The sequence below is a fragment of the Bufo gargarizans genome, chromosome 2 (assembly GCF_014858855.1).
Source record: "Bufo gargarizans isolate SCDJY-AF-19 chromosome 2, ASM1485885v1, whole genome shotgun sequence".
Taxonomy (NCBI): domain Eukaryota; kingdom Metazoa; phylum Chordata; class Amphibia; order Anura; family Bufonidae; genus Bufo; species Bufo gargarizans.
The window spans coordinates 667,228,422-667,254,809 of NC_058081.1; the positions used below are offsets into that span (position 1 = coordinate 667,228,422).

General features: G+C 43.5%; 1 protein-coding gene across 1 annotated transcript in view; it reads left to right on the forward strand.

The window, feature by feature from the left end:
• Window positions 1–26,388, forward strand: part of TTC12 (tetratricopeptide repeat domain 12) — a 146,549-nt gene that overhangs the window by 87,307 nt on the left and 32,854 nt on the right. Inside the window, exons 12-18 of the mRNA XM_044278447.1 lie at window positions 94–182; window positions 307–475; window positions 11,886–11,978; window positions 18,247–18,310; window positions 19,950–20,090; window positions 20,412–20,510; window positions 22,241–22,309. Coding sequence (XP_044134382.1) covers window positions 94–182; window positions 307–475; window positions 11,886–11,978; window positions 18,247–18,310; window positions 19,950–20,090; window positions 20,412–20,510; window positions 22,241–22,309 — 724 coding nt within the window. The remainder of the gene's footprint in view (window positions 1–93; window positions 183–306; window positions 476–11,885; window positions 11,979–18,246; window positions 18,311–19,949; window positions 20,091–20,411; window positions 20,511–22,240; window positions 22,310–26,388) is intronic.

Below are 26,388 nucleotides of genomic sequence, written 5' to 3' on the forward strand. Positions count from 1 at the left end.
ATGAATGTAACCCACTGGAAGACCTAAGAAAGGGTTAATATATACATGATTATTTCTTTATGTGCTATTGATATTGATATGCTTGCATTTCAGGAGCTTGGTCTCTAAACAAACAGATACAATAGAAGCTGATTTGTGTCTCTCTGTCCTGTCCTTATGGCAGGTGGTCTGCAGTGAAAACGGTAAGTGACCACTTTAGAGATTTATTATTTCTCCCTCATTGATATTTCTCAAAGCATTTGCTTTCAATGTGAATATATTCCTTTAATGGAAAAGTCTCTAAATGGCCATTATTGCTTCTATTAGAAGAGAACCAGCGTGTACTGATAAGCCAACCCAATGTGAACAGCCAGATCTTTGCAATGCTGACATCAGAGATCCCTGAGATACAGTACAAGTCTTTAGCCCTTCTCAATGTATATTCCATGACAGAAGAAGGAAGATCTTTGCTTCTGGTGCATTTAAAGCCATCTAGGTATGTTCATGGTTTTAGTGAAATTTAGTGGAATGCAAAAGACAATCTGGAGTAATTTTCCAAGTTAAATAATTTCTCATGGTAAAAAAGATTCTGTAAGAACCTCAGGACATAATGTGTTCACAGTCTGTTATTTTCAGTATTTTCAAGACAACAATGGAGAAAACTGAACACGTTGGCCCAGATTTTCTAATGGGTCTGTGTCAAGAACTTGTCTGAAAAATGTCACAAATTGGTGCACTTTAGTACAACTAGAGTTTCTGCAACTTTTTCTTAGCTGCTTGAAAAGGGACCTGGTTTTTACATGAAAAGAGCAACGGTTTGAGACAAAATTGTCATAAAAGTCTGAAAGCATGCTGGAAGTTGTAGTTTCCCTGGAGCTGGTTTGCCAGAGGTTCCTGACCCCTGCATTATTGCCTTATTTTATGACAGCCATTTGATCCCCATGTTTTCCCGGGCTTGTTACACCATGGGAAATATGCTATTACATGTTTCTACAGATTAACAAAGTTCTGAAAACTTCGATTCAGCGGCTTCCCCAAATTTCAAAAAGAAATTTGATTTGTGACTAATAACTTTATTACAAAACACATTCCTTTGTATGTAGCGGGTTCAATGACAGGGCACCACCATCGCGCTGCCTCCCATCATTGAACTTCTCAGGTGCCATGTTCATCGCTGATCACGGAATCCGACGCTACAATTTGGCCTTTCAGGGATAATAAATAAATACTTACTTTATCCATTTGCTCGTGTAGAAGCCACCTTGATTGAAGACATTGTGGTAAATCTCGCTCATTGACGTGATGACAGTCATCACTCTGGCCGGGCATGGTGACGTCACTGCGCCTGGCCAACGCGGCAGCATGGTGACGTCATACGTCACCCCGCGCGAGATGTCATGTGGTTTCTGCAATCAAGATGGCCACGATGGCATTTTCACACACAAATGAATGAGGTGAGTATGTATTTTTTTTAACTCCATTTCAGGAAAAATAGATTTGTTACCACAAAGCGAGAGGAGATTTGGTTTAGTCGCAAATCAAATTTTTCCTGAAATTTGGATCAAAGTAAATTAGTTTGGCTTCGATCCATTCCACACTACATGTCACCCATTTAAATGATTAGTAGACCATGCAATAAATGGTCATGATGGTCATACATCAGCACAGGGGACAATTTTTGCAATTCTTTTCTTTTTGGGCTCAGGGAAGGGGTTTCTGATTATAACTACAATATTTCAGGTTTGGGGAATATATATCCACTACCAGAAGCAATTTATATTTCTAGAAAATGAATATATTGGCTCTTTTAAACAGAGGATTTTCTATAATAGGGGTCAGGATAAGGCTTCAGTCTGTGAGGACACTATAAAGAGTACGATGAAGTTTTTTCCAACAGATAATAGGAAAAAAGTCATTTTTTGGCTCTAATTTTTCAGAATACCAGAAAAATAGTACTGTGCTTGTATCCTAATTATCAGCCGCAGGACTAGAGACCGGTATAACATGTTGACCTCGACCTGTACTTGAAGAATATTTCTGATAACTTGGCGTCCATACAGTGTTCATAAAATGCCTCCTGCGTGACATACTGTAATCTGCTCTTCACAGGGACACAATGCATATAACTATATTTTATAACAAAGGGAAGAGGAACAAGATCAATCCTCGGTCGCTTTTTTTTCATGATTCTGGCTGAGGCATTTTTAAAAGGATAAAGAAATGCTCATGCTGCGTCTGCTCTTGGAACAGTGTGTTCGATTAATATCGACTCGAGAGCAATAGAACTGACAGATGAGATCAGGAAAGAGAGATAATGTAGAATAGTGAGAATCATAATACCGTATCATAAATCGCTAATATTCTTGCGGGATGTGTGAAAAGTTTAATCGCAATGGAAACTGGAATATTGCTGAAAATGAACTTACTGTAGTTGTAGGCACCACATATTATGCTGGCCATACACAATAGATGTGTGTAGGATGAATCTGCCGTGGGAGCACTCCAGCTTTTGTAAAACTCCCAGCATGCACACCTGCTCAGCTGTTCTCAGAACCCCATACAAATGAATGGAGCTTAATGGGCTTTGCAGTTTCTTAACAGCTGGAAGTTGCTGACCCCTGATCTAATGTGTATGACCCCCAACGGCAGAGGAAATATCGAAAAAACGAAAGATCATGCATATTGAATTTCTAATGCCTCATTCTTGGGGAAATAAGCTGTTTGGAAACACCTTCCTCCCCTCCTTGTGCAGAGAACGCATAAATACATGGTTAGCAGAACTGAGCATGCATAGGTATAGAGTGGTGGGAGTGATAGCTGCCTGCCGAATGCTATCTTATGTGTATGACTGGCCTTAGGCTTCTATCTGTACTTATAAGATAGCAGGATATGGCTCTTGTCTTTAGCTAGGGTAATAAATATCAATGTAAATAGTAAGATTTTAAAGGGGTTTTCCGGTAATTAGGAAAATGAAAATACTTAAATATGACTTTATTACAAATATATTTCCAAATACTTTTCATTAGCTAAAATGGCTCGATTTTGTCTAGGGAGCAATCATTAGGAAAAACAAAATGGCCACCGTCCTATTAGTACACACAAAACTTGCCCTAATCACTAGTGATGGATGAACATCGGCTGGGATGGTTCACGAACGCGATCACTCGAACAAATGTTCGCGAACCGCAAGTTCGCGGCAGGCCCCATTTACTTTAGTGGCAGGCGAACCTGAAAAACCTTCAGCTCATATTTGCAGCCACCAAATACTTAGTAGAAGTGCACAAATAGTCCCACAACATGGACAGTGACGTACTAAAGGGGGATCATAGATAAAAATTCCAACAAAAAATATGTATCTTAATCAGGGGACATTTTAATGTGTCTTAAAGGGATATTCTCTGAAATATGCCCTGTTAGAGCCTAGAAATTTTTTATTTTAGGCCACGGGAGTATGGGCCTTAAAAATTAGGCATTCACCTGAAATAAAATAAATTCTGATTATGTGTCACACCGCCCTGGAAGGAGAGAGGGAGCACATGCACCCACTAGTCTGCCACCCATGCCCCTGTCCCTGCCTACTTGCACTTACTCGTCCTAGGCGACGGAGCACAACTAGGCGGCGATCCCTAACTTGAGTAAGTGCGGGAGAGACAGAGAAAAGCAGAGACAGGCAATGGGCGGCGGGCGGAGACAGGAGTGTACAGCAGTCGAGAAGGATAAACAAACTAACAAAGGTCACAACGAGAGGTCACGTAAAACTACAAGTGAGATGCAAAGACAATACCAATAACAAGCCGGAGGTCCAACCTGGAGGTAACGTCAGAGTACAAGGGAGAAGCAGGAGCGTGGTCAAATAACTTAGCCGTCAGTCAAATTCAAGAGCAATGGAACAGAGTATCAAGAGCCTATATAAACATTATCACAGGCAACCTGTGGCCAGCAGGTTGCCTGCTTATATACTGAAGGGCTAAGGTCATGTGACGTGGCCAGCGGACCTGTCCCAGGACTGATAGCTGAGTGCTGAGTGTCCAGCTCGGCGCTCAGCCAACACAGGTATCCTGGCAACAGAGGACGCTGGCCGCACATAGAAGGAGCGTGCGACTGGGCGCGCTCTGCCCTCCGTTGCCATGGCAGCGGAGACGCCGAGCGGCTCCCCGCTCTGCGCGGAGGGCACCTCCTCGCAGCTGCCGAAGAGGAACAGGACGCCGGCGGGGCAAGGGGAAGGACGCGCATCGCCGGCGTCCTGTGACATTATGTGGCTCGAGGAACATTATGCGGTCAATGGATAAAAATGTTACTGCTAGGCCACTGGTCTACAGGCCCCAAACATTAGGCATTCACCGGACAGAAACGATCAAGTGATTATGTGGCCGGAGGTATATTACACGGTCAATGGATATCAATTTTAATGCAGGCCAGTACAAATAAAGGTCAAATACATATGTTTAAAAGAACTAAAAATATAAAATTGGATTAAAAACATGGCTAACAAAATCCCCCCTCTTGAAAAATCCCTAATGATAATAGTTGAAATTCAATAACACGTGGTCGTCACTGGTGTTGAATACCTCTGAGGCCCCAACAAATATTCATTCACCGTACAGAAAAGAACAATTAGGTATGTGGCTGGAGGTAAATTACACTGTCATTGGATATCAATTTTACAGCAGGCCAGTGGACTACAGGCCCCAAAAATTTGGAATTCACCATACAGAAAAGGACAAGTAATTATGTGGCCGGAAGTAGATTACACAGTCATTGGATATTAATTTTACAGCAGGCCAGTGGACTACAGGCCCAAAAAATTATGCATTCAGCAGAAGTAAAAGAACAAGTAAGTATGTGGCTGGAGGTAGATTACACGGTCATTGGATATCAATTTTACAGCAGGCCAGTGGACTACAGGCCCCAAAATGTATGCATTCAGCGGACAGGAAAGAACAAGTATGTGGCTGGAGATAGATTACATGGTCTTTGTATTTCAATTTTACAGCAGGCCAGTGGACTACAGGCCCCAAATATTATGCATTCAGCGGACAGAAAAGATCAAGTGATTGTGTGGCTGGAGGTATATAAGATGGTCAATGGATATCAATTTTACTGAAGGTCAGTGCAAATTCAGGTCAAATACATATGTTTAATAGAACTAAAAATATAAAATTGGATTAAAAACATGGCTAACAAAATCCCCCTCTTGAAAAAAAAAATAGTTGAAACACATGGTCGTCACAAATGTTGAATTCCTCCGAGGCCCAAAATACTCAATGGACAGAAAAGGCCTTTTATGCCTCATTATTTACATAAGACAGGGACCGTTCTTTGTTCTTGGTGTTGTGGGATATGTGTGGGCTGGTATGAGGAAATTCAATTAAATGTGGTCATCACAAGTGTTGGCTTCCTCCGCGATCCATGCCTCATTCATTTTTAGAAATTTTAGGTAGTCCACACTGTCGTGATCTAGTCGAGTGCGCTTATGGATCACGATCCCCCCTGCTGCACTAAAGTCCTTTCGGACAGGACACTGGACGAGGGGGCAAGCCCAAAATTTCCATGGCAAATTGTGCCAGCTCTGGCCACAGGTCAAGCCTGCACACCCAGTAGTCCAGGGGTTCCTCACTTCTCAGAGTGTCCACATCGGCCGTTAACCCGATGTAGTCGGACACCTGTCGGTCTAGGCGTTCCCTGAGGCTGAATCCAGGGGGTGGCTGTCGATGCATTGGCTGCAAGAATAATTTCATATCCGAAGTGACCAACACATCTTCAAACCACCCTCTTCTTGAATGCGCTGTTGGATTGGTACCCGCAACTGTTTCTCTGTGAGTAGAAATTCCTCTGCCAGTGTCCGCAACAGCAGAATGCAGGATTTATCGAAGCAAGGCCTGGAAGTGCTGAATTCTGACAGCCCTCTGTGATTCTAGTAACATGTCTGCCATTTTCTGTTTGTACCAGGGGTCTAAGTATGTTGCCGCCCTGTACTGGTCCTTGCCCTTTATGCTTTTTATACGGGGGTCCCCCTTCGAATACTGGAGCATGAAGGCCCCCATTTGCACTAAACTGGAAGTGGTGGAATGGCCTGGCTTCCGCTCATCGTCCAGAATAATGTCGTCTTCTGTCTCCTCCCCCCAGCCACGGACAACACCAGGGATCCCAAAAAAGTTTAAAGCATGCTCTTCTTGCTCCTCCTCTGCCCCAGCACCATCCTCCTCTGACTCCTCTTCAGACTCCTGTTGACTTGTCTCAGATGGAGTAGCCTCCCCTAGGAATTCATCCAGCATTGTGACTTCCTCATCTTCCTGCTCCTGCTCCTCGACGGCTTGATCAATGACATGACGCAATGCACGCTCCAGAAAGAAAGGTGTTAGGTACGATGTCACTGATGGTGCCCTGGCTGCGACTGACCAGTTTAGTGATCTCATCAAATGGCCGCAGAAGTCTGCATGCATCGAGCATGAGCAGCCACTGGCGCGGTGAACAAAAACAAAGATCCCAGAACCTGTCCTTCTGCAGACTTCGTACAGGTAGTCGTTAACTGCGCGTTTCTGCGGGAGCAGCCTATCAAGCATATAAAAGGTGGATTTTTGGGATTTCCAGAGTGTCAGGCTGTCACAAATCAGACGTCTGACGGGCATGTGGTGTTCCCACTGAATGTTAGCAAGGTGAGCCATGGCCGTGTAAGATCTTCTAAAATGTCAAGAGATTTTACAGGCCTGCCACAAGACGTCCTGGACCCTGGGGTATTTGGCAACAAATCGCTGCACCACTAAGTTCAGGATGTGTGCCATGCACGGCACGTGTGTCATTTTGCCCTGTTTCAGCGCGCTCAGCAGATTGGCACCGCTGTAGCACACCACTTTACCAACTGTCAAATTGAGCGGGGATAGCCACTGATTGGCCCGTGACCGCAAAGCTGAAAGGAGTGTAGGACCGGTGTGGCTCTTGGCTTCCAGGCACAACAGCCACAGCACAGCATGGCAACGTCTCACCTGGCACGTCAAATAGGCTCTGGGGAGCTTAGGGGGCGCAGCGGAAGAGGAGGTAGCAGTGGAAAAGGAGGTGTCAGCCGAGGAGGAGACGGAGGATAGAGTAAGAGGAGGAGAAGAAGAGGCAGGCCTGCATGCAATCCGTGGTGGTAACACCAAATGCACACGGGTGCCATGGGTTGCATGCTTGACGTCCGTCAGAAGGTTCACCCGGGCAGTAAAAGTCATGTACCTTCCCTGCCCGTGTTTGCTAGACCACATATCTGTGGTCAGATCTATCTTGGCACCGACACTGTGTGCCAGAGATACATTCACTTTCCGCTGAATGTGACCATATAGCTCCGGGATGCCCTTCTGGGAGAAATATTTCCTTCCGGGGGAACTTACATTGCGGTGTGCCAATGGCCACAAATTTTCTAAAGGCCTCTGAGTTCACCAGTTTATATGGCAGTAATTGGCGGGCTAGCAGTTCCGACAAGCTGGCAGTCAGCCGTTGGGCAAGAGGGTTATTGAGTGTCATCATCTTTTTACGCTCGAACATTTAGGCCACGGAAGCCTACATTTTGCCAGATTAAGAAAAGGCAGGACGTGAAGCGCCGGGAGTGTGGCTTTGTGGGTTCTGACGGTGTTGCTGCCACTAGTCTCGGTGATGGGAGGCCAGGTGCCTTCTTAAGTCGGTTGTCCCTAGGTGAGTGTTGGGCTTACCCATACTTATGCATTGACAGCACAGGCTGCAGATGGCAATACTATTGTCAGCAGCGGACACATTAAAAAAAAGCCCACACTGTGGAGCCATGTGCCGGCGTCCTGGGAGCGCCAGATGTGAACGTGCATGGCGGATGGCTTCTTCCAGATACATTAGCAGTCTGCTTTTTGCCTCCTTTGCACTGTAAGTTCTGCCTGCTTCTCCTCCTTCTCCTCCCTATCTGCTGCTCAGTCTCTACCTCTGAACTCCCCTCCTCTTCTTCTCTTGTGGGCACCCACGTGACGTCCATTGACATGTCATCATCGTTACCTTCACCACCTCTGACATTAGAGATCTCAGAGTAGGCAGCAACAGCGGGGACCACCCTCCTTGGGCTGATCTGGGTACTGTCATCAGACTGCTGGGTGGCGACCGTTGATACCTCCTCTTCCTAATCCGATGCCAAGAATGACTGCGCATCGGTAAGGTCTTGGAATGGATGGGAAAATAATTCCTCTGATTTGAACATAGGGAATATGCTGGGGGTGTTGGTGCTGTCTTTGGGGGTGCACACAGCAGAGAGTGAAAAGGGTGCAGATACAGAGGATAAGGAGGGTGCAGAAGTGGAAGGCTGAGTGAGCCACTCAACCTACCTTTGACATAATCGCACGCACCTTCTGCAACTACCCACTTAGGCTCTGGCCTGGTGCACCTGCCCGACCCCTACCACCCCTGCGGAATGGCCGATCTCTTCCTCTGCCTGTGATTTTCAAAATGACAAAAGTCCCTTTAGAAGCGCAGTATTTTTGGAAGAAGGTATATCACACCCCTGCCTCAATCAGTTTTTTTTAGGGCAACTGATATATTGCACCAGTAGAATTTATTTGTTCCAATAGCGTTTTTCACTCTGTGTAGCTGCGGTAACGCAGCAGAACCGCAAACAAATTCTGCACTACCCAAATGCACTATATAGATAGTATATTATTGGTATATCACACCCCTGCTTCAATCAGTTTTTTGGGGGGCAACTGGTATATCACACCAGTTGAAATTATTTGTTTCAATAGCGGTTTTCACTCTGTGTAGCTGCGGTAACGCAGCAGAACCGCAAACAAATGCTGCACTACCCAAATGCACTACATAGAAAGTATATTATTGGTATATCACATATATCAAGGGATTCAAGAGGTTGTCCAGCCAAAAGCACGACGTGACAGAGATAAGCCTCCCTAGCGTCACCAGCGATGCTAGTGAGGCTTGTCCCCGTCGCGGCCTTCTATTGGCTAGCCTCCCATTGCCTGATGTTTTGGTGTGCGCAATGGGGAGATGCAGCAGAAGGCGGTGTGGGAGCAGGAGCTACGCAGGTGTAGGGAAGCTGGGTGAGTATAACCTATATGAGGCACCTGGGCATTGGGGAGTCATTATAGGGGTTGATGACCCCTTTAAAGGGGAGGAGGAAGCAAAAAAAAAAAAAAAAACTATGTATAAAAAATATGGGATCTAGAAGAACTCAAACTATTATATACCAATTTCCGGGCCAGTTGGAGCACTTTTGATTTGGTTAAAATCAATTAGGATCGACATCAGATTGTTTGACCAATTTGTTTCACTAGGACCAGAAACGAATTTTAAAAAAGTGCTCATCTTTAGGCCTCATGCACACGACCGTTGTGTGCATCCGTGGCCGTTGTGCCGTTTTCAGTTTTTTTCCGCTGACCCATTGACTTTCAATGGGTCCGTGGAAAAATCGGAAAATGCACCGTTTTGCAGCCGAGATCGTGATCCGTGTTTCCTGTCAGTCCAAAAAATAGGAGCTGTCCTATTTTTTTGACGGACAACGGTTCACGGACCCATTCAAGTCAGTGGGTCCGTGAAAGAACACGGATGCACACAAGATTGGCATCCGTGTCCGTGATCCGTGGCCGTAGGTTACTTTCATACAGACGGATCCGAAGATCCGTCTGCATAAAAGCTTTTTCAGAGGTGAGTTTTCACTTTGTGAAAACTCAGATCTGACAGTATATTCTAACACAGAGGCGTTCCCATGGTGATGGGGACGCTTCAGGTTAGAATATACTGAAAAACTGTGTACATGACTGCCCCCTGCTGCCTGGCAGGTGCTGCCAGGCATCAGGGGGCAGACCCCCCCCCCCCCTGTTTTTAACTCATTGGTGGCCAGTGCGGCCGCCCCCCCCCCTCCCTCCCTCCCCTGTAGTTAACTCATTGGTGTCCAGTGGGCCCCCCTCCCTCCCCTGTAGTTAACTCATTGGTGTCCAGTGGGCCCCCCTCCCTCCCCTGTAGTTAACTCATTGGTGTCCAGTGGGCCCCCCCTCCCTCCGCTGTAGATAACTCATTGGTGGCCAGTGGTCCCTCTTCCCTCCCTCCCCCTCCTAATTAAAATCCCCCCCCTTTCATTGGTGGCAGTGGAGAGTACCGATCGGAGTCCCAGTGTAATCGCTGGGGCTCTGATCAGTAACCATGGCAACCGGGACGCTACTGCAGTCCCGGTTGCCATGGTTACTTAGCAATTTGTAGAAGCTTCATACTTACCTGCGAGCAGCGATGTCTGTGACCGGCCGGGAGCTCCTCCTACTGGTAAGTGACAGGTCTGTGCTATAGGCAATGCGCCGCACAGACCTGTCACTTACCAGTAGGAGGAGCTCCCGGCCGGTCACAGACATCGCAGCTCGCCATGGGAACGCCTCTGTGTTAGAATATACTGTCGGATCTGAGTTTCACGATATAGCTCATATCCGACAGTATATTCTAACATAGAGGCGTTCCCATGGTGATGGGGACGCTTCAAGTTAAAATGTTCGGGTGTCCGGTTGTGAGCTCCGTTTGAAGGGGCTCACAAGCGGCCCTGAATGCATCCGTCCAGCCCTAATGCATTCTGAGTGGACGCGGATCCGCTCAGAATGCATCAGTCTGGCAGCGTTTGGGCTGCGCTCCGCTCAGCAGGTGGACACCTGAACGCTGCTTGCAGCGTTCGGGTGTCCGCCTGGCCGTGCGGAGGCAAGCGGATCCGTCCAGACTTACAATGTATGGGGACGGATCCGTTTGAAGATGACACACTGTGGCTCAATTTTCAAACGGATCCGTCCCCCATTGACTTTCAATGTAAAGTCTGGTCGGATCCGTCTGAGGCTACTTTCACACTTAGAAATGTTTTAACAATATAATGCAGACGGATCCGTTCTGAACGGAGCCACCGTCTGCATTATATGAACGCAAGTGTGAAAGTAAAGGGACTCCTGACTTTACATTGAAAGTCAATGGGGACGGATCCGTTTGCAGTTGCACCATATTGTGTTAACGTCAAACGGATCTGTCCCCATTGACTTGCATTGTAATTCAGGACGGATCCGTTTGGCTCCGCACGGCCAGGCGGACACCAAAACGACTTTTTTTTCATGTCCGTGGATCCTCCAAAAATCAAGGAAGACCCACGGACAAAAAAACGGTCACGGATCACGGACCTACGGACCCCGTTTTTGCGGACCGTGAAAAAAAACTGTCGTGTGCATGAGGCCTTATTCACATCTTAGTCATATCACACAGTATACACATCTGTGTATCCACAGTTACAGGCAACCCACAAACTTTGCATGTACTCTGATCTTATAGTAATATGTTACTTTCTTCCACTTGTCCCTTCAGTCTCTCGCTGTATGGGTTACCAATACCCAGAGCCAGAAGTGAGTCATGTACTACCCCTTTCATTTCTCCCCATATATTGCTAGCCTACTTATTGTACTGTAGTTCTTTGCACAGTGTTACCTTTTGTTGCAGTACCTCCATCATGGGGCCAATCATGGAGCACTGAGTGAAAAAATTCAGAAGGAGCTATGGGGCTCCATGGAGGGCTGTGACCCCTTTGTTCTGTCAACACAGAACAGGGGCAGATCTTTCCCTTATGCCTTATGTCTGTGGAGGCTCCTCTCCTGGTTTTGGCTGACAATCACTGATGGAAATCACTGATCAAAACACTGATGTGTGAATGAGTTGAAAGTTTTCTGAAAGCAGCACTGTTAAAATAGCTCTTTCTTTTTCCTCATTTTTTTGAAATTGCATGCTGTACCCATGGACTTTCTGGCCCAGTAAGAGGAGGCTGAGCAGCCCCATTGAGGGTGGTTCTATCTCCAGAATACTCTTTCCCAGTTAGAGTTGCTTTATGAATTGCTATGTCTTTTTTATTTTTTTGATTTGTATGACACAGAATTATATTTCATATTTTCTAGGCTATTTGAAAGTCTCATCAATTGTGTAATATTAACAGATTTAAGAGCAAGCAGAGCAATGGATATACTATACCGTCTCACACAGGAGGAAAGGTAATTTTTTTCCCCTTCTTTTTCGATCTTTGTCCTTTTTTTTTTTTTACTAAACTGATTGCAAATATCATTATTGACCCAACCACTAATAAAGTTGCACCTATGCTTTGTGGGTTTTGGTTGCTGACGATGACATCAAAGTGCAAAACGTGTGTTTGGGCCCCTATGCCTTTAATTATGGAAGCTGTAGTTTTCTGTTCACATATTGCTTAGGCCATATTCATTAAAACACAGTTTCCCAATTCCTGGCATATAATCCTAATAGATATTCTCTCTTAAGTCAGTTAGGGTCACTTTTATATTTGTGAAACGTCAGAATCATATTGGAGAAAAGGCTTTATTTTAGCTTTTATTTTTGACCGTGCCTTTAAATTGTTTGAAAACTTGATTTAATGGCTTCAGGCACATACGATAGGCTAATTGAAATGATTTTAATTTATTGGAGATGTTCCCATGGCAGTTTCTTAAGGCCTACCTTAAAAGCCTACGTGCCTCTTTGCTTGACACCACAGAAAAAATCTAAAGAAATCGGCTAAGATATCAAAAAAAGTTATGTGGACCATGACAAGTTTAAATAGCATGAAACCATGCAGCCATCATACAGGTTAGAAAGGAAACACATTCACTTTCCTAGAAATGAAAACACTTTGGTGAGAAAAATACAAATCAATCGTACAACAAAGGTACAATAAAGGTAAATTTACTGGAGGAAAGAAGCATAAAAGTATCTATTTCAACACTAAAGCCACCAGACTGCACAGGGAGATAAAGTCCCTGATTTAATGACAGGAGACATATTTTAGTTTGTCTTCACATTTTTCAATTTGTGTAAAGGTAACGGTCTGCGAGCCAAAGTTATGAAAGTGGAAAACAGCAGTTGTTGAATTTAGCACAGGCAAACTATTACATTCTAACTTATTATCACCTGTCACAGCTACTACATGTTGGGAATGGAGATCAGTTGAGAAAAAGTTTAGGAAATTTCCCATTGATAAATAAGTCCAAAAACCAATGTGCTTTACAGGAATGACCACTAAACAGCTGGATTCCTGAAACTGACTTTGCAGGCACAAAGAATACATTTGGCCTGTCATATACTATTGATAAATGCATCTTTCAATGAAAAGTGTCAATTTACTCCAAAATAAACTCAAAACCAGTTTGATTAATCACAGCCAAAGAGTTTTTTTTTTTTTTTTTTTTAAATCATCTGGTCTGAAGAAACAAAAATAGAAATGTTTAGCCTTAATGGCCATCTTTACTTATGGACAAAAAAAGGGGAGGCTTGCAAGTCAACGAGCAACAACCCAACCGTGAAGCATGGAGGTCTCAGCATAATGTTGTGGAGGGACTGGTGCAACTCACAAAATAGATGGCATTATAAGGAAGGAAAATGATGTGGAGATATTGAAGCAATATCTCAAGACATCAGCCAGGAAGATCAAGATCAAGGTATTCCAAATGATCAATGACCCCCCAACTATACTTCCAAAGTTGGGCCAGTGCTTACTTAGGGTTATTCCCTTCTTAGATCACAAAAACATTGCACCTAACGGATATACCACTGACTATACTGGCTAGTTATACAAGTAGATATTAAAAGCTGAGACTTTTGCCAATATATTCCTGTCAGGAAGATATCGGAGCCCATCATGCACCACGTCACGGTCCTCAGCATGGCAAGGGGTCCTACCACTACGCTACCTCTTTTTGGTGTAAACAAGGTGATGAAATCCAGCTCACAGCCAAGCTTCCACACAACCGCATAGCAGGACAACTAATGCAATGTGAACAAAGCAAGACTGTAAGCCACACCCATATCAGACCATGTGATGGAGGCTACCAGGTGCAAAAGTGCTTAAGTGCCAAGTAAAGGCACATACACTGCATATCAAACAAAAACACAAAAATATCGTGGCAAATATGGAGGGACTGTTCAAACCCCGAACACTGTAGCGTGTTTCTCATTGGGGGAGCAGTCCCACCGCATGTGGACCGCAGCAGACGACTATCCCCAGCAAAAAATGCATACAATGGAGGATGTCGGCGCAGTCCACATGCACCACTTAGGCATCCCATACACAACAAGGCATTGTGCGGATGAAAATACAATCATATATCACAAAAACATTGCACCAAACGGATATACCACTGACTATACTGGCTAGTTATACAAGTAGATATTAAAAGCTGAGACTTTTGCCAATATATTCCTGTCAGGAAGATATCGGAGCCCATCATGCACCACGTCACGGTCCTCAGCATGGCAAGGGGTCCTACCACTACGCTACCTCTTTTTGGTGTGAACAAGGTCTGAAGGTGATGAAATCCAGCTCACAGCCAAGCTTCCACACAACCACATAGCAGGACAACTAATGCAATGTGAACAAAGCAAGACTGTAAGCCACACCCATGCGGTTGTGTGGAAGCTTGGCTGTGAGCTAGATTTGATCACCTTCAGACCTTGTTCACACCAAAAAGAGGTAGCGTAGTGGTAGGACCCCTTGCCATGCTGAGGACCGTGACGTGGTGCATGATGGGCTCCGATATCTTCCTGACAGGAATATATTGGCAAAAGTCTCAGCTTTTAATATCTACTTGTATAACTAGCCAGTATAGTCAGTGGTATATCCGTTCGGTGCAATGTTTTTGTGATATATGATTGTATTTTCATCCGCACAATGCCTTGTTGTGTATGGGATGCCTTAGTGGTGCATGTGGACCACGCCGACATCCTCCATTGTATGCATTTTTTGCTGGGGATAGTCGTCTGCTGCGGTCCACATGCGGTGGGACTGCTCCCCCAATGAGAAACACACTACAGTGTTCGGGGTTTGAACAGTTCCTCCATATTTGCCACAATATTTTTGTGTTTTTATTCCCTTCTTAGCCAAAATAGGCTAAGATTGGACAAGACAAGATAACAATGTAAAGGTGATGGAGTGGCCATCACAAAGATCTGACCTCAATACCATAGAAAAAGTATGAACATACCTGAAAAAGCATGTGAGCAGGGAATCCTACAGGTCTGGCTGAGTTATACCAGTTATATCAGGAAAAATGGAACAGAATTACAACCACTTATTGTGAGGGATTTGTGTAGGGCTACCCAAAATGTTTGACACAAGATAGACAACTTAAATACAATGCAAAGAATTACTAAACACGTAAACCATTTTAAATTCTAATCCACTGGGAAGGTGATGACAAAAATAAAAGATGAAATAAATAGTCTTCTAGAATTATTCTGACATTTCACATTCTTGAAATATTGTAATAATCATAACTGACCTAAGAAAAGGAATGTGTAATAGGACTTGTGAAAAACAGAGTTTTAACTTACTTGATTAATGTGTATGTAAACTTATAACTTCCCCTGTGCTCTGCACACTCCCCACCCCCCTAAAAGACTGGGGTAGACATCAGAATGGTGAGGGCAGAGCTGTGTTCTAGCATGTGCATATCATACACACTACTTACTAGTGATGGACGACATCGGCCGGGACGTTTTGCTAAAGCGCGTACACGATCAAATGTTCGTGGTGGGACCCATTCACTTTAATAGCAGGCGAACCTGAAAAACCTTCAGGCCATATTTGCAGCCACCAAAAACTTACTAGAAGTGCACAAATAGCCCAACAACATGGACAGTGCTATGCATGAGGGGGATCAATGGCAAAAATTCCCATAAAAAATATGTATTTTAATCAGGGGCCATTTTTATGTGTCTTAGACGGAATCTCTCAAAAGTGTGCCCTGCTGGAGCCTAGAAGAATTTTATTTTAGTCTACGGAAGTACGAGCCCCAAAAATTAGCCATTCACCTGACAGAAAATAACAAGTGATTATGTGGCTGGAGGTATATTAGACAGTCAGTGGATAACAATTTTACTGTAGGCCAGTAGAGTACAGGCCTAAAAAATTAGGCATTTACCTGACAGAAAAGAACTAGTGATTATGTGTCTGGAGGTACATTAGGCGGTCACTGGATAAAAATTTTACTGTAGGCTACTGGAGTAGAGGCCCCAAAAATTAGGCATTCACCTGACAGAAAAGGTATTTTATGCCGCTGTATATACATAAGACAAGGACCATTCTTTGTTCTGGGTGGTGGCGGATATGTGTGGGCTAGCATGAGGAAATTAAATTACATGTGGTTGTCACAGGTGTTGAATTCTTTCGACATCCATGCCCCATTCATTTTTAGAAATGTGAGGTAGTCGTGAGCTAGGCGAGTGCACTTATCGGTCACAATCCCCCCTGCTGCGCTGAACGTCCTTTCAGACAGGACACTCAATGAGGGGCAAGCCAAAAGTTCCATGGCATAATTGTTGCTGCCCATACAATGCTATTGGGAGGGGATTATACTGTGTTTGTTGTTTTTTTGAACCATGCCTTTGGCTGCTGTGTTCCTATTTCTATCATCGGTTCAGTAAAGAAAAGTAGAAGTGGATCAGCACTCCCTTTCTTATGCTAATAAATCTATGCTTGTTTGTAGGCTTGAGCAAATCCTGCTGCTTCCGTACAGCATTATTGGCTCAGTGGAGCCAAACTTTGTCTTGGCCGAAGTGGCGTGAGACTTTGGTAAATTACTTTTATATTCCTATGTGCAATTTCAATTCCAATTGAGAAACATTTTAAAATAGGAATCTGAAGTGGGCTTTGGTACCAATGTAACAGACAGTACCAAAGCCCACTTTGTATTCCTATTTTAAAATTAATTTTAATACGCACATAGGAATACCAAAGTAATTCACCAAAGTCTCTTGCCACTTTGGCCGAGACGAAGTTTGGCTCCACGGAGCCAATACATTTTAATGTTGTATGGAAAAGGCATTAAAACTGAAGTTTCTGAACAAATCGACTTTGGATCTATGATCCAAAGCTCGATTCGCTCAAGCCTACTTGTTTGAAAACGGACGTTTAGCCGAATCGTGTCACATCTGCCTGTATTTTGTTTATGGTAATAAAATGAAAATTTATTAGCATCAAAAAGTGGGTGCTAATCTACTTCTTCTACTTGGATGTATGGGCCTGCAACCCACTTTCTTCCACAGTGCCGACTGATTATTTCTATAAATTCAGTACAGAAAGACTTTATTTATTGCAGCCAACAGGCCTGATTATTGACTGCATCTGCACTCTTGCCTTGCACCCAGCCAAACTGTTTACCATCAAGGGCACCCCAACTACCACCAGGCAGTAGCCCCAACACCAGGGTGTGCCCCAAGGGAAAAAAGGGTGCTTCCTCCAGTCACTGCAGGGCCCTAGGGAGATTCAGGGTGGAGCAATCTACCCTGAACTGTGAGTACTACTACCACCATTATAGCCATTACCATTAATCTTATCCTCTCTTCCCCCTCTGGTCAATGCATAGGCAAAACGTTAAGGTTGCCCTTCCTCGTTTTAGGTCTCCAGATAGTTCCTAAATATATAAAAATTTAATATGAACATATATTTATAAACATGTCGAGGCATTACCTTCCCAATCCTTAGTGTAGATCCACATCATTCCCAGGCTGTGTGTGTTCATCATCTTCTGCTTTCTGTTGCCAGATCATAGATATTGTGAACCCCCTCTGGGTAAGATGCTATAGACCACCTCACGAGGGACTCTAGTGCTGGATTATAATGTAATTCTCTGCTAATCCTGCATGCAGTGTTGAAACAAACTGAAAGGTATACTTGTACAGTACTTTATTCCAGTTTATTATCTTCATTGGGGTTCTGGTATCGTTGATGGCAAAATAACACTGCAAACTGCGCTATTCTTGCTGCCCAAAAATACCAGAAAACCTGAAGGAACCCCTTAAGGAAAGTTTGAACAAAGACTTATTTTTATTTACACATTTTGCCTTCCTTCTCTATTGTCCTGTTCCAGCAGAATACATTCTTACATCAGGTTCTCGGGCGTGCCAGCCAGGCTATTGTGTATTGTGTAGGAGAGAAATGAGAACAGTTTTACGAATGTCAGTCTTAATTTCTTCACTAATGTAACTGGAAAACAATTTGTTTTCATGATTTAATAGACATGTAGGCTTATACTGGGGTGACAGGTTCACTTCAACCTATTTGTCCTGATGCGAACTCAAAGTGATTGAATCTTTTATTTGACTTGGAGGACATTTGTGTGTTAACTTGTAGTATGAGCCTGGGCCTGGGGGTGGACAATTCTCTGCACATTGCTGTGTCTGAACAGCTTTAGATCTTTCCTCATCTTCTTTACCGTCCTTTCTTAGACTTTAATCTTTCTTGTTACTGAATTGCAGGTTGAGATCACATTTTAGAGCGGACTTTACATCAGAATTACTGCCCTCATGTACGTCTTTATTGGTAAGAAAAACTATTTTATAGAAAGTTATCATTAGCTTTTTAAATGCAGTATAAAAAAACTAAACGTGGATCCTACCTGTGTCACAAATCTGCACTAAAGGAATAGACCCTTATAGAATTTATAGTGGTATATAGGTGTAGCACCTGTCATTTCCAGGGATGAGAAGAATAGAAGAACGCCTAGGGCATCTTTAAAGGAAGGTGCAATGTATGGATTTCAAATTAAAAAAAGCAGAAAAAAAGATTATGACTTGTATAATGAAGTACACTAGGTGTGGATGGGAATGGTACACTAAATGAATAATTGTCCATAGAACAACTTCTGGTGTAGAGCTTGTCTCAGCCCTGGTCCCTGCCACTGATGGAAATATGACTTCTCTGCTGCAGGAAGGAAAATATACACATCCAGTTACTAGCCACTGGTAGGAGGGCAATGTTATGGTCATCAGTTTAAAAACAGGATGTTCCATATACTGTATTACATTGTTTTCAATGAAAAAATAAAGAATTTACTCTGCAATAGTAGATAATGGTAGGGGAGCCATAGAGATTGAGCTGGATGGGGAGAATTTCCAGACCAGAGTAGACGGTACCATACTGTATGCGGAACCTGGGCACAATAGTTAAAGTGGTCCACAATGACCTTAAAGGGGTTGCTCACTTGGCTGGAGCTGTAAAGGAAAGATTACTTACCTGCTTCCTGGCTCCCCGCTGTTTCTCCTCCCTGGGCTCCATCACTGAAAACATCTGGTTTGACGCTACCTGATTGTCACATGATGCAAGGGAATTTGGTGTCACACCAGATGTTGACATCAAAGGAGCCCAATGGAGCATCGCAGGCCTGGAAGGGAATGAATAGGGAGCAACGCTGGGAAGAAGGTAAGTAATCTTTTCTTTATAGGATCAGCCAATTGTGGTATGTGTGTGGTTGGGTTGGGGGGAGTTGCCAAAAATCCCCAATTTTTGCACAACCCCTTTAAAAACTGGTTCTTACTTTCTATTAAATTCTATACATTTCTATGAAATCCACATCCACGGATAGAACTGGAACTTGATGCAGCTCCATACACTGAGTGGTGGTGGAGATATGTACTACAAGCTCAGTCCGATTCTAATAAATCTTCCTGTACAGAACATTATTCAAATATGAACATAATATTAGAGGAGGTTACAAATAGCAGTAGTCCCCATACAAGAGCAGTTTATAGGACCATTCACCAGTCAGTTTGATCTATGAAATGAATTTGCCCAGTAGTCCCTTATATGCTGCTTTCTTCTATAAACAGTGCCACGCTTGCTCACAGGTTGTGTCTGGTATTGCAGCTTAGCTGTAATATCCAAAATAAAGTCCTTGTCGGACAGTCCATGGAGTGGCGGTGCCAGCAGTGTCAGGCCCTAACCCAATGAGAATATGAAGAGAATACTACAGCACGCAATGTCTGCCAATTAAGTTTATTCACCAACAGCCCCCATTCATTTCAATGGACAAATGCGCCACTGTTCCTTAGAAGGAGCAGCTATCGATTTCTAGTCCTTGAAAAGCCCTTTAAATAATACTTGCAACATACAAAGCTGGTGAAGTCTGCATATTGTATATGCGCCTATTTATCTGACTTACAGCGCTTTTCATATTCTACAGAAGAACCTGCATTTAGCTCTAGTAAATATGGAAGAATGTCTCCGATTCATTGCTGTCATGGGACATCTTAGTGAAGACGGCGTTATACGGAGGCAGATGGCAGGTTCACTGGAATTCTGGGACTCCTGCTTACAGCTTGTGGTAAGGACCCCATAAATTCCACGTCTTTGCTTTATTATAGTATAAGTATCATGGTTACGTCTTCAGAGTCTTTTGCTGTGTCTCGTGTGGTATTGATTTTGTCATATTTCTGTAATTATTAGGTTAATATTTCATTCTGATGAAATCTAACAAATAAGACCTCTGTATAAAAACGGAGTCATACAGAGGTAAAGTACCGTAGACCCCATAAACCTCTATGGGTGCTCTATTGACCTTTGTACAGAACCGTAATGATCTGAATATGCGAGAGGTCAGCGGAAAGGATGTCCCTGCCTAACGTCACACTATATGTCTCCTTAGGATGCGTGCGGCTCGCCTGCCGAGGGACGCAGAGACATTCAGGCTGCAGCACTTGGGCTCATGTTTAATTTATCTCTTGAAGCAAATTCAGAAATCAAGGTAAGACATAAGGAGTCATTTATGACATCAGACGTGTCCGTTTTGTGACGTAAAAAAGTCGCAAGTCATGGAAGCTGTGCATTTTGTGATATTTTGTGATCCTCACCACCTTTTACAGTGGCCTATGTTTAAGAGCCAAAATTGAGATTAGAACTGGATTATGTGAGACTTTTGCAAAAGTTGCAAAAAAGTCGCGACCCACGCCAAGCAACCCCCTGGTGTACCTAGGGTCACAGAACAGAAAATAAAACAAAAAACAGGATCCTGTAAAAAAAAAAAAGAAAAAAAAAAAAAAGAAAAGATCCTGTGCATCAGTTATGCACATTTGTCATCCGTTTAAACCAGGGGTGCACAACGTTTCCTGGATGGGGGCCACATTGCCAGACTGAACCAGTGACGGGGGCCGAAATTAAATTTTAAAGTTGTATTAACAACTGAAATATTGTACTTATGGCATATTGAACACACATTTTATACCATTAATGTCTAGTTACACTTCCAGGACTCCCATCTAATGGCAGAAATACATGTAAGCAGCCACAAGACAGGTTTAAAGGTTTAAACCACATCACACTCCGCCACATGTACTGTATTATTAAGGCGCACCAGTTCAATAATTTGGGGCAGGCACACAAAGCAAAGCCAGCCTTAAAATGACACAAAAACAAACTTAGGTCATTTTTACATCTGTGTTTTCCTTTCCAATTTTGAGATCTTATTTTGGATATGGAAGGCATCTGTATTTTGCGGATCCGAGGTTTCCATACGGCAATGTGCTCACGGTTGTGTGCATGAGGCCAGGGCCGGCTCCAGGTTCATGTGGGCCCTTGGGCGATAAAGTCTCAGTGGGCCCCCTTACACAGTGATAACTCTCTGAGTACAGATAATATAGTATATATCACCTGCAGTCCTATGTAACAGCACAGATAACACAGTCATGGCTATCTGAGTGCAGAAAATGTAGTAGTGTTACCTGCAGGCCTATGTAAAACCATAGATGACACTAGTGCTAATAATGTGTTAGTATTACCTGCAGTTCTATGTAAAACCACAGATAACACTAGTGCATAACGGACGTCTGATTGCGCTCTGTTCGGCGTCCCACATGGGTGTGGCTTGTCTTCCTCCCGTCCGGATTCCTCTGCTGATATATACAGCAGGCTCTTCAAAGAGGATTTTCCTTAAATTTTGAGAACTAGGATAAAGTCCTCTATAGTGATATATAATAAATTAATATCTTATGATACCCAAATGTGTTTTAGAGCTTAACTTTGCTCATTCTTCAGTGGCTAATTAGCCAGACAGACACACACACAGACACACACACAGACACACACACACACACACACACAGACACACACACACAGGGGCAGAGAGACACACAGACACACACACACAGAGGGACAGACACACACACACACAGACACACAACTAGACCTCATCACATTCCAGCCAGGCTCCATCAGGAAGGTCCTTTAGCCCTGTAGGAGACTCCATCTAACCTGTTCTTAGTCCTGGGGCCGCCCACCCCAGCAGTGCCCATGGCAAAAATTCTCTGCATTGCTGGGGTAAGCGGCCCAAGAATTCAGAACAGGCAGTTTAATGAAGACCAGGACACATTAGCAAGTGGGCCCCAGCGCTTGCCCTGGTGTGCCGGGTGCTGACGCCGACCCTGCATGATGCCTAAAATGTTAATAGATACTGACACTGCCGACTCTCTACATTCTTAGGAGCGAGGAGTTGATATCAGTAGAAGATGTTTGTCTCTGCTTAGCAGTAACGAGGAAATCATTCTAACTGTAAGTAAATGTATTGTTCTTATATTCATTTGTCATTTAGAAATAATTTGACTCTGTGGCAGCCCTCGTATTTTACACTCCAGCTGCATTACCAAATAACATTTATTCTAATTATCTTGCGAACTGGAAGTCAGTTTAACATTAGTGTGAAAAATAATCCTTGTTAATGGCAATTAGGGATGAGTGAATTTGCATACAACTTTGTTTCAGTACTGTACGGAGCGAGCGCTCCATACAGTATTAAAATGTATTGGCTCCGATGAGCCGAAGTTATTACTTTCCGAAGTCTCGCACGACTTCGCGTAATATCTTCATGAATTGATTTTTTTACTGTAAAAAAATTCATTTCCCGAACCCAGGTTTGGTACCAAGGTACTACTTGTCATCTGCTGGACATGATAGGCTCTTTGCTGGATGAGAGCTTTACTCTGGCCACCATTTTCATCAATACCCTTAACTGGAGCCTGTTACCTCCAAAGTCAATTTCAAAGTAAACACACCGCAATGTAGGATAGAAGCCACAAAACGTTTCCTGTGAGCGCACCGAGCCCATGTACTGTGCCATGTACTGCGCCGTCGCCATGATGTACTCGGCGTGCATCATCAGGCAGGAGCGCTCGTTAGTGAGTATCAGCTGTTGTATTCAACTATTAGGATTACATGCCCTGGAGCTACATGGGGGATATAAATAGGGGACTATGGTCACACTTTCATTCACCTCCTGACGAAGCTGAGGCGAAACGCGCGTCGAGGTTTCCAGCCTGTCCTGTGCCTGCTGCTTCTACCCTCCATCATGTCTTATGGTATGCCTTAATTTTTCATCAGGTGCCTATAGAGGAGCTCTTTCATAGCCTTTATAATAAGGTTTGGTGCGTGGGGTCTCACTTATGTGAGAATTCCACATATATATAACTTTTTCATATTTTTATTTGTGCATTAGGACCTAGTGTTTGAGACTCATCTAGCGACTAAGCACTAGAGCAGGCATGTCCAAACTGCGGCCCTCCAGCTGTTGCAAAACTACAACTCCCAGCATGCCTGGATAGCTTACAGCTATTATGGCATGCTGGGAGTTTTAGTTTGGCAACAGCTGGAAAGGCCGCAGTTCGGACATGCCTGCACTAGAGTGATGATCACAGCTATAATACTTGAGAAGTCATTATTGTGTGCTACTTTTCTGTGAATCACCCTACTGCATAATATATACATACCTGACATGTGTTCCATCTATTGGCGGGTAGCAGAGACACTGGTCAGTGGATTGTGGCATCCGTTTTTTTGCTGACTCTTCCTATTCTTCTTTGTTATCTCCAATATTTTAATAATCATGATTTGTTTATTATTATGAAATAAAGTATATATATTTTTTTAATACATTGGGCATTCATTTGTTGTTTGTACAACAACATTTTAGGTTTGTATGGTTGTCTTTTCCCTGCCCTTAACTACGGCTTCACAGTGAGGCTTTCTTTGTTTGGTTCCATGTACTGCGCCTAGGGCTCTCTGCTGCCTTTGTCTGACCAACATGAATAGTGGCTTATCCTGTTTGCTCCAAACAACTTTCTCTCATATACTGTAGGATGTCATCCATCCCTTTTTAAAAAAAAGAACAGAGGGTAACTACAAAGGGTGGCTTGCCTCTTGAGGACCTTCTTTGTAATTTCCATGGATGGTCTAGGGAACCTATTTCTAGGAGATTTACTGGTAAACCGTGCAGAATGCCTTGTAGGGTTATCTCAGTATGTACAGTAAGGACACCTTTCACTTAGTGATCAGTTGCGTCATTCTCGAGAAAAAAGTACTTTAAACCATAAGCAAATGAGCAATTAAGTGCACCAAGGGTGGGCCCAAGCCACTCTGTGCAATCTTGCTCCTCCTACTTCCTGTGCTTCTTCTTGTATGGTCATCACTTAACTGCTCTTTTGCATATGGATTCTAAGTCTAAGGCTGAGTTCACACGGGCGAGATTTCCGTGCGGATGCAATGCGGGAGGTGAACGCATTGCACCCGCACTGAATCCGGCACCATTCATTTCAATGGGGGTGTGTAAATGAGCGTTTTTTTTCATGCATCACTTCTGCAATGCTTGAAAATAGCAGCATGCTCTATATTCTGCGTTTTTAACGCAGGACAAGCCCCATAGAAGTGAATGGGGCTGAGTGAAAATCAAGTGCGGATGCGGTGCAATTTTCACGCATGGTTTCTAGGTGACAGTCTATTCACTGTATTATTTTCCCTTATAACATGGTTATAAGGGAAAATAATAGAATTCTGAATACAGAATGCTTAGTAGGTGATCAATTGAGGGTTAAAAAAAAATGTAAAAAATTAACTCGCCTTCTCCTGTTGATCGCCTAGTTCCCGGTCTCTTCTTTACTTCTTTAATGATGAATTACTGGCTAGGACCTGTGCTGACGTCAGATCACATGCTCCAATCACATGGTCCATCACCGTGGTGATGGACCATGTGATTGGAGCATGTGATCTGACGTCACCACAGATCTTTTAGCCAACAGCTCATCGTTAAAGAAGTAAAGAAGAGACCGGGAACTACGCGATCAAGAGGAGAAGGTGAGTAAATTTTTTTTAAAAAATGTAACCCTCAATTGATCACCTACTAAGCATTCTGTATTCAGAATGCTATTATTTTCCCTTATAACCATGTTATAAGGGAAAATAATAACATCTACACAACGCCGAACCCAAACCTGAACTTCGGGTCTGGGTACCACAGTCATTTTTTTATCACGCGCGTGCAAAACACATTGTCAAAACTGACTGCAATTGCGTACCTAATCGTGCGGGTTTGCCGCAATACACCGGGACGCATCCGGACACGCTCGTGTGAACCCAGCCTAACAGTCAATTTCCTGGTGACAGATTCCCTTTAACAACTGATGATGCAATGTTAGTAATCAGATCATGATAATTAGTGTTGAGCGAATTGAAGCCGATATGAATTGACTTCCATTCGAATTTGATTCACCACAAAGCCGAATAACCTCACGCTTTGCATTAACAAATCTATTTTTCCTGAAATGGCGGGAAAAAAAACCCCCCAAAACATACTCACCTCATCCATTTGCTCATGGAGCGGCCTTCGCGCTGTATCTTCAATCAATATGGCCGCCATGACCTCTTTGCAAGCAATTAGATAAAGTGAGTATGTTTTGTTTCCATTTTTTTAACCAGATTAGCCCCTGAAAGGCCCCAATGTTAATCTCAGATTCTGCGATCAGCGATGAATGCGGCATCTGAAGTGTTCAATGACAGGTTCATCTGTGTTCCACATCATTGCGCCGTTTACATACAGAGGAATACACTTCGTCAGGAATCAAATTTCTTTTTGAAATTCGGCAAAGCAGCTAAATCGAATTTTTCTGAACTTTGCTCCTCACTAATAGAAATGAGCGAATTTCTCAAAAATTCAAATCGGCCGGTTAGCCGAATTTTCCGGAAAAATTTGCTTCGATACAAATTAATTTGCTACGAATCGCATTAAAAAACAGCTATTTCAGGGCTGCATATAGCCTTTATAGTGGTGTAGAACACTGTGCCTTGCAGTAACACGCATAGGGAGTCTGCTGGGGTAGTGAAATAATACTGTCAGTCAGTATGACATGCAGATGACAGGGGTCGCTATTAAAATCACTGCACACTTCATTTATTTGGGCAGTCATGGGGCTAAAACTGACCAAATAACTCAAGTATTAACTCAGCCTTACAGGTCGATGTTAGTGTAAAGAAGGAGCGCACTCCTTTTACACCCTCATCAGCTGATTCTACATAGATGTTGTGGGGATTTTCTCTGGTAGACAGGCTTGTGGACGCAGTATAGAGGCAATCACAAAGTCTTTAATTTAAACAGTTCGGTGTTTATTCACACATAAGGAAACACATTGGGAAGTGTTCTACTTGAGTACCAGAGCACATGAGCACTTTGGTGCTCGACCAACACTGGTCACCACTAAACAAGTAAAGTCGTTCCTAGGAATTATAGGCTATTACATAAGATCTGTTCCCCACTTTGCCACTATAGCCGTGCCATTAACAGAACTCTTGAAGGGATGAAAATAAGT